Here is a 9,304-nt window from a genome sequence, read left to right as displayed (position 1 = left end):
CCTGCTGACGTAAATGAACCAAAAGGCAAGGCAGAACCTGGCTTAACAAGCTGCCAATTAACTCAAGAGCTCATCCCCTACACATTTCCTATATGTCATTTTCCTGGGCACTCCACCCTGAAAAAAGACTCAGGAAACATTTCCAAGCAGTGACAACTGAGAACTAAACCATGAGGCTCTAACTATATCTGCTGGAATGAGTTACGAAAGGTGACTCTAAACTCTATACACATGACTCATGTGAAATGCAATGAAGGACAAAGGTCTCCTTTACTGGGTAGAAATGCCTATGACAACAACGTATTTGAAGAAAAAGTCTGTGGGTATGTTACTGAACAGCGAAAATCAGTTACATCTTCCAGTATGATATACCCTCCTAGCAAACTCTTAGTAGTTATTACACATTTGACTTATGAAAAATTAAAGTGCCTCCTTTGGACAGCAGACACACGCTGAAAACATGATAAGCAGAAACTGACTCTGCAGCAACATCATATAGAATAAAGATAGTCATAAAACATTTAGGCCACCTAAAATAACCACTGCTTTTACAGCCAATTAATTCCCTCAATCCTTCATTCCTCACCCTCTTCATTTCTCAAATGTGGACCAATCTGAATTCAAAAGTTATAATCCTTGGGCTTCCCTGGTGGCGCAGTGGTTGAGAGTCTGCCTGCCGATGCGGGGGACAGGGGTTCATGCCCCGGTCTGGGAGGATCCCGCATGCCGTGGAGCGGCTGGGCCTGTGAGCCGTGGCCGCTGGGCCTGCGCGTCCGGAGCCTGTGCTCCGCAATGGGAGAGGCCACAACAGTGAGAGGCCCGCGTACCACACATACACACAAAAAATGCCCTCGTCAGAGAAGCCTTCCTTGAGATTGCCACCCTCCAACATCTCACTCTCTTGTTTTCATTTTTCCATGGCATTCACAAACCTCTGTAATTGTCTTACATATTAGTATAGAGACCTTACCTATCTTTTTCACAGTGCTAATTACAGCTCCTAGCATTGTACTAAGTACATAATAGCTAATAAATAAATAAATGAGGATGTTGCAAAGTCAGATATTTTAAAAACTTAACACTGTGTTAAACACAACATAAAAAATAGTATCAGGTTAACATATGTCAAAATAAATATCTAGGGAATTCCCTGGAGGTCGTGGTTAGGCCTCCATGCTTCCACTGCAGGGGGCCTCGGTTCGATCCCTGGTCAGGGAACTAGGATCCAACAAGCCGCGTGCCGCGGCAAGCAAGCAAGCAAGCAATAAATAAATAAATAAAACCTGATTGGAAAGCAGGGGTAAGAGGGAGAGGGGGTATGAAGAGGTATTACACAATAGCTTTTTCTTTGCTGCCTGCTTAACTGCAGATAGGAATTCAAACAATAGAATTTACACAAAAGAAGATGCACAATTAAGGTCATTTAAAAAATTTAGGAATATTAAGTCTACTTTTTTACATGGTCACGCAATCATTTCCAAGGCCTGGGCAATAAAAACAGTGAAGGTGACCAGAGTGTGGTTAACTCCATTTTCTTGATTAAGCTGAAATTCAGGACTTAACCACTGTATAAAGTAACAGTTTTTCCATTTGTTTAATTACATTCTACCACAGACTATACAGATCGATTTCTACCATAGCTGGGATTACCACTACCTGAAGATCATATATGTGGTTTTTACATGTGACTGATAAAACACTACTATTTCAAGATGTTCTGTAAGCTTCAAAGACATTCCATGAGTACTCATGGGAAACGGTTTAAAGTTTGTGTTTTTGTCCCTATTACAAAACGATATTGATGTTATTTTTACTAAAATAATGATGTTGCTATAGTAGGATTACAGATGATTAATTTTATTTGACAAACATATTGTGCACATTAAGTGCAAGGCACTGCTCTAAGCCCTTTATATATTGACTCATTTAAGCCTCACAACAACCATACAAGGTAGGTACTTTTATCATTACACAGCTGAGGCAACAGAGGCACAAAGAGGAAATTTGCCCAAGGTCACACAGCTAGTAAATGGAGGAGCTGGAATGTGAACCTAGGCAGTCTGGATCCAGAGTCTGTCACTAGACTGTGCTGTCTATCTAATGTTTTAAAGAAAAAGTCACTCCCAATGTTAGACTAGTTTCAGTTAAGTAAAAAACAACTCTGAGCCATCTGGGTTTTAAACCTAGACAGCAAGAAGGTTGAAGGGAAGAAGGAAAGCAGGCTGGAGTGGAAAAAGTGAAAATGAAAAATAAGGTAAGTAGAAAAAGAAGAGGGCCAAAAAGAAAGAAGAAAGTTACTTGTAACCGCTGCTCATAATATCTGAATGAACGCTTTTTCAGAAAGAAAATAAGAAAAGAGGCAAGACAGTGTCCATATAATCCCTAACTAGCTTATTACATAGACTGTATATTTCCATCTCATATGCTGAATTAAGCCACCTAAATTAGGAGGAAACAAACAATTAACATTCCAAAATCCTTTCCATAAAACTAAAGCTACAAGTTAACTGGTTCACTTAAAATGTGGGTGTTTAATGACTTACTACCAACTTCTTTTTTAGCAGGGTAAACAGTAACAATTTAAACTTTAATTTCTTATCAAAAAGAATTAGAATAATTCCACAAGCTAAGTAACACATAAGAAACTTTGGTAGAACTCAGCCAAAAATGACTAAACAAGAAAGAAATTAATAAAGATTCATAGCATGTCCATGAGTTTCCAAAAGGATGTAATTCAAAAAGAATATAAAGGAAAAAATTACTTTTCATAAAAGCTATAGAGAGGAATGCTCTCTGAATATTTCCATACTCTATTCCAAGCAAGGTAAATTTAAGTTTAAAGTCAACTGTATAAAACCAACTAGAGCCAAGTACTATCACTTTCCTCCAGGCCTCTGCTTTTGTTCCAAACTAGCCGTTTAAAGGTAGAAAAAGAGGCTTCCCTGGTGGCGCAGTGGTTGAGAGTCCACCTGCCGATGAAGGGGACATGGGTTTGTGCCCCAGTCCGGGAAGATCCCACATGCCGCGGAGTGGCTGGGCCCGTGAGCCATGGCCGCTGAGCCTGTGCTCCGCAACGAGAGAGGCCACAACAGTGAGAGGCCCACATACCGCAAAAAAAAAAAAAAAAAAAAAAAAAAAAAAGAGTAGAAAAAGCCTTGCAACAGGAGGCCAGTCTGACCCAAGAATATACCAGTTTGACAAATTTTTGATCATCTTTTGAAATTCCTTCTCTCTCTCTGTGGCTGAGAGGAAAGAGAACAGTTACATAAAACAGAGAAACAAGCACAGTAAACTTTCATCAGAAGCAAAAGAAGTTTGCTGAATAGAAGTTAACAGAAGTTGAAATGGCAAGTAGAATAGGCACTATGTCCTATTTATTTATTTACCTCTTTGGTATCTAACAGAATGCCCAACACCTACTAGATAAGAAACAAATACATGAGTGAATTCACCCAACAATGAGTGAATGAACAAATAAATGTCAGGAGAAAAGGGAAGGCTGCAGACTATTTAGCAAGTGAGACCCTTTCATTAAGTATTTGATTTTTACTTGAGAAAGGGGCCCAGATTCAGGGTCAGAAAAGGGAGCACTCGTGAGTGGTACTACTTAAGGGGCAGGATGATATCAGCATAATTACTGGAGAAGAATAAGTAACAGAGATTCTACAACCACCTATGGCTGCCAATGTTTTTTGCTGCCACATTTTCCCCTAAATTTATTGACTCTGATTTGGCATAATGGTGATACCATGTTTGCAGCATGCTGAGGTAACCATGACCCCCTCCATTCCAAGAAAGCCAATGTTGGAGCACACGAGTTGCTGTATCACCTGCTATTATAGGAAACTGTAACTGGTGTCAAGTGCAGAAAGGGAAGTTACCTCAGATCTGTTTGGACATAACATGAGTATTATCAGTAGGGCCCTGGAGAAAAAACAGCACATCCAAATAAGGTTTTCAAGAGAGAATTTAATGAAGGAATAATCTTCAAAAGTATAGGCAGGGTTTAGGGAAAGCAGCAGGGGATGGTGGAATACTCCCACACCAGCAACATGAGAAAGTCATTATAATCTCTAGGCCTAAAGGGGCAAGTAAAGGGTTACCAGAACCCAGAAAGATCTGTAACTGTAGCTGGCTGGCACAGAAGGCCACTGAATAGAAGCTGTGACCTACTCACAAAACACAGAACAGCTCTGGCAACACAAATCCAGCAGGAGTAAACTGGCTCTTCCAGGCCTCCTGCTCTTGTCCCATTGGTCAAGGCCAACCAGAAACCAAAAAGCAAGAGCAGGGTGAAGAAAAGATCTGAAGGGGCAAAAGGAGAACATACAATACAGAAGGATATTCCAAATGACCGCCACCCAGCAAAACACAGGCACATAAAAAGGCTTTGCCAGTTCCACCCAAATCTTCTAGGCATCAAGAGAACCTGCAAAAAAGTCATAAACACAGGTATTTATTTGGGTTCCCACTGCCCTATATCAAGTTGAGGAAGAAAAAAAAAAAGATTCTAAGAGTAGTCCTAGGTAATTTTTGTCATTTCTGCATCTCTAAGAATAAACAGACAACTCTTTTATCTATAATGGATCACATCTAGAGCAACTCTCTTCTTTGTACTCAAAGGCCATCTATTCCATACCTTCATTATTACACTTATCATGATGTGTTGTGACTCGTGTTTGTTTCTCCCTCATTAGACCCTGAACTCCTTTAGGGCACAGATTGTCTTATTCATCTTTGTATCCCTAGCACTTAACAAGAATTTAGAACAGAGTTAGCCTTCAATCAATGTGCACTGAATCAATTAGTGGACTCAGTGTCCATTAACTGGCAGCCTAATGCCAGGGTGCATAAAATCTAGAATGACCCTCAGCAATTAAACACTAATAAGTTTTAATCAGGACATGGTTTAAAACATTGAGCAAAAACACAGCTTTCATACCAGCCCACTACCATTCTCTGTAGAACAGCTTTTCTTGTGTGCTCAGATGGTATTTATGGCCTTTTCTACAATCATAGAATTCATTATCAAAAGAGCCAGAGAAAGATGGCAAGACTATGCTCCATCTCAGAAAGGAATCAAATATACATCATCTCTCAAAATTCTCACTCTTCTTCCAAGAATTGACCAGATCCACTAAAGGAACTAATAATCTGGGTATATTATATGGAGGAACTCACGTTTCACAGCAGTGATAACACTGATTTGGAGTAGAAACGCGTATACACATGTGTGCGCATGCACAACCTACACACACCCCCACAAGCATGTTTAACTATCACTTCAACAGACGTCACCTTCTGTAATATTATAAAGTAGCCATGTAACACAATCACGTAACATCAGCATATCAAATGGATACACTATATGATGTTGGGTGACCATTAACAGAACCTGGAACATATTCACATTATAATTATGAATCACTTTTACATAACCCTGTACTTATGAAGTGCTTAATCATCTTTTTGTTGCTATAGTCAAATCTCACCTGTAGTTCTCCAAAGAAAAAGAAAAAAGTTAATGCTAGGTTGATAACCCTCTTTGAGCTATCACGATTTTAGGCCGCCAATCTCCTGCTGTCAGTAAGGTGAATGAAAACCAAATTTAAAGTTTGGTTTAAAGTGGACACTTAGACTCCACTAGAAAGGTGAGTTTGCTATAAAAATATATTATCTCCCAAAACTCAGCATGAAAATGCTTTGTATCTCTAGCATCACTGTTCTCCTTCACTGCTGCTTGTAATGGAGTGTTGATACTGTTAAATCTAATGTCACCGTATATACCAAATTAAAATAACACTTCACTTTCTATTTAGGAATAGGGAATTCTGGGCTTATCTTGACAATACACTGAATTACTTTTAAACTCTAGTAACACAAGAACAGATAAAATGTGTTTCAAATAGATAGGTATAAATATCTGATACTGATACTAAATGCGTAAGTCCCCCAAACAAGCTTTTTCCAAAACCATCAAAGATACTTAAAATCAAACACAATTTTATCTTTTTTGAGAGCTGTCATAAATTCTGCAACTGTCAGGTCCATGTAGCAATAAAATTACTCTTACCTCTATAGGACAATTATGTGATTTTTCCATCATATTGAAAATATAGACTGCAAGAATCTACAATTTATAAAGTAGTACTGCATATAGGTTCCTCCATTATACATGAATTAAAACAAAACAAAATATTTACCATATGGCTTTCTGTTTAATAACACTGAGCTACCTAAGAGCAGTATTATGTTTCATCTATCCTGGTTCAGTGTTTGGCCCAAAAAGAAAACATGACGTTTGTTTCATAAATTACCAACTCTCACAAGGTAGGAAAAGGGGAAGTTTATGCATAATTCTGACAATACACAAAATGTGGCAATGACAGAATAATATCCAATATATTAGAATTATCAAAGTCACTTATGACTAAACATTTTCCTCTCCCTTCACTATAATATAAATGAAGTTTAACAAACCTCTACTAACATTCAGTACAAGTTAAAATACATTTTTAAATATACCATATTTACCAAGGTAAGCTTTTCACTGAAAATAAATTTGAATATATTTAATGTAATTATGAATATGTCCGGACATCTGAAAGGATCACTTGTGCTTCTATAAAAATAGTGTTCCAAAATCGTGTTTCCCTTTCCTAAACTGAATTCCTAAAATTCACTGTGGAACTATACAGTAAGTGTCTTCGTAAACAATAAAGATGTTTCATAAATAAAAAAGAGATTTTTCCTCAAGAAACAGGTAACAGAATTTGTAAAACTTCGGCAAGACTGCAAGCACCTAAATGGTCAGGTTTGAGGCAAGAGAGTGGAATACTGGATTAAAACCGGGGAAAATTTCCTATCACTGAAAAGCCATTATGCAGAACTGCATCTAGGATGCTAAAGTCACAGCTCTCCAACCAACGCTGAGAACTTGCCAATACCATTACTTCGATACTCAACCATGAGTAGGACTACCCAAACATCGAGCAGGTCTTCTTGTTGTCGTTTTTTCCATGACATATAAATAGTTCAAAGATACTGCCTTACACAATACATACTGAAAAGGTGAAAATCTCTCCTCCCAACGCCTATCCCTTAGCCAAATGACTTCAATTCTTTCTCGTCAAAATAAAGAGCAACTGGCAACCAGAAGACCCACAACTGAACTCAGAAGACCCACAACTGAACTCTTCTGTCAGAAAGACAACGCCAAATTTGCTGCAGCCAAAGAAGTGTCTAGTGCTCCTGCTGGGCTCTCACAGGAGATGGAAAGCTAAACAATGGCAAGTTCTGTGCAGAGAAGGACACAGCAGGTCTGGGGCACACGATCCCCACTCCAGCCCCCAAAAAGCAAGGTTCTTCAAACCTACAGGCAGAAACCTGGCATCATCACACCCACTTACAGCCTGACAATTTACAAGCTGGTAACACCTTCTATTTAGGAGAGTTCTAGTAACAGACAGAAATGTAAACGGCTTCCCACAAATAAGATAAACCTGGCACTGGCGCCAGTTACTGAGAACCCCCAATGCATCAAACCTCCCGTTTCGCTACTGAACCTTATGAGCCAGTGACCAGGCTTCCCTACAGCCGAGAGGGGAAGAGCCCACCCTCCGGGCTGGGAGTGGAAGGGGAAACAGAGGACAGGAGAGCAAGGGATGGAGCGCAGAGGCGTGAACAGCGTCCAAGCAGGGTGAGCTCAGCGCACCGCCGGGCGACAAACAGCAGCGGCCACGCGGGAGCCGGGGTGCGGGCTGCGAAGCGGGGTCCCCGGGCTGCGGAAGCCGCCCCCAGCGTCTCGCCCGGCACGGCTCGCGCGTCAGGCACACACACACCCCCACCCCACGCCCGTCCGCGGCTCTCGCCGAGTCCCCTCCCAGCGGACACACACCCGCAACCCACCGGTGCACCCACACCCCGGGCTCGCGCGCACACGCCCCTCCGGCCGGCGGCGCGTACGTACCCAGCAACACGCAGAGCACATCCAGGGCCACGTACGGCAGCCGCGTCTTGTCAAACATGGTCTCGGCGCGGGCGGCAGATGAGGCACCCGATTCACGAGACCGGGCCGGGGACTGGCAACGGCTCCTCCCAGCCAGGGGAGAGCAGCCGAGGGCTGACGGGGACCCTGCGGCGTTCTGACGGGCAGCAATGGCGCCCGCGACCCCTTCCCTCACAGCTCCCGCAACCACTCAGTCGGGGCCGAGAGGCTCGTGTGCCAGCCGCGGCGGGTCCGTTGCCTCAGGCCCTCCTCGGTCGGCCGTGGCCCACCCCGGCCGCTCGCTGTCCAGATCTAGGCGCCGTCTCCAACAGGCGGGGCGTCCGGACTCGTGCTTTAAGGATGGGGACCGGTAGGGAGGAGGAACACGAGCTCGGCCCCTCCCGCGGGGCAGCGCGGGACCCGCCTGCGCGCGGCCTCGCGGGCTGGGGTAGCGCGGCAGAGGCGGGGCGGCCAGTGAGGGGTGACGGGGCGGGGCCGGGGAACACCAGGCCGGGGCGCGCCAGCCAACGGCGCCTCTGGCCCCACCCCGCCCGACCTGCGCAGCCCGCCCCTCAAGTGGGCCGCGCGGCGGACGGACGGAGCGTGGGGTCACCTCCTGTGTGGTGCGAGGGGTGTTGCTCAGATCCATTTTCTGCTGGTGGTCGCCCAACCTGGCCTCCGCATCCCTGGCCGCCGGTCACTGCTGACTCGGGGGGAGAGCTGGACCCTCGACCCTGGCTGCCTGCCAGCTCTCCTCATGGCGATTGGGTAATAAAGAGGAACGGGATAGTCAGTGACAAAGACTCTCTCCCTGTCCAAACTTTAGCCAGGCTCCTCCGAGCCCTCTACTCGCCTGGGCCTCCATTGAGGCCTTCGAATCTGGCAGGGCAGAGCCCCGTATTAGCGTGAATTCTGCTAAGTCATCCCTGTACCCTTGGTATCTGGTTACTTTTCATATGTGATCAAATTCCTTTATACGTAAGTCCTTTAATATATGTCCTTGACCTGCCTTTAATCAGGAATCCCCCTACCCTTAATGTTTTCTCTTAATTTTCCATCCACTAACCCGCTCACTCTGCTTGTCTGTTGGCTGTAATAAACTCCCAGATGTCTTTGCTGTATTCGGAGTTGAGCACAATTGCTTTCTCCTGTTGCAAGTTATGACCCCCTATTGCAATGGTTTGGAATAAAGTCTTCCTCACCACTTTAACAAGTGTCAGAATGAGTTTTCTTTATTCCTCTCACCCCTGATTCCAGGAGGACCCTAGCAAAATTTAGTAATCTCAGTTTCCTAACCTATAAAATTGGGATGTTGAT

General features: G+C 43.5%; 1 protein-coding gene across 2 annotated transcripts in view; it reads right to left on the bottom strand.

Annotated features, from left to right (window-relative positions):
- The window catches only part of PLPP1 (phospholipid phosphatase 1), a 116,671-nt gene extending 108,239 nt beyond the window's left edge, over positions 1–8,432 (bottom strand). The window contains exon 1 of one of the 2 annotated variants that reach the window (XM_007469273.1): positions 7,970–8,432. In XM_007469273.1, the coding sequence (XP_007469335.1) occupies positions 7,970–8,027 (58 nt within the window). In that variant the 5' untranslated portion in view covers positions 8,028–8,432. The remainder of the gene's footprint in view (positions 1–7,969) is intronic. The other variant, XM_007469274.1, reaches the window with a different exon arrangement.
- Between the last annotated feature and the right edge of the window lie 872 nt (positions 8,433–9,304).

The sequence above is a fragment of the Lipotes vexillifer genome, unplaced genomic scaffold (assembly GCF_000442215.2).
Source record: "Lipotes vexillifer unplaced genomic scaffold, Lipotes_vexillifer_v1.1 scaffold810, whole genome shotgun sequence".
In the NCBI taxonomy this organism is placed as follows: Eukaryota; Metazoa; Chordata; class Mammalia; order Artiodactyla; family Lipotidae; genus Lipotes; species Lipotes vexillifer.
Note: the sequence above shows the minus strand (reverse complement) of the source record. Positions and strands in the feature narration are given on the sequence as shown.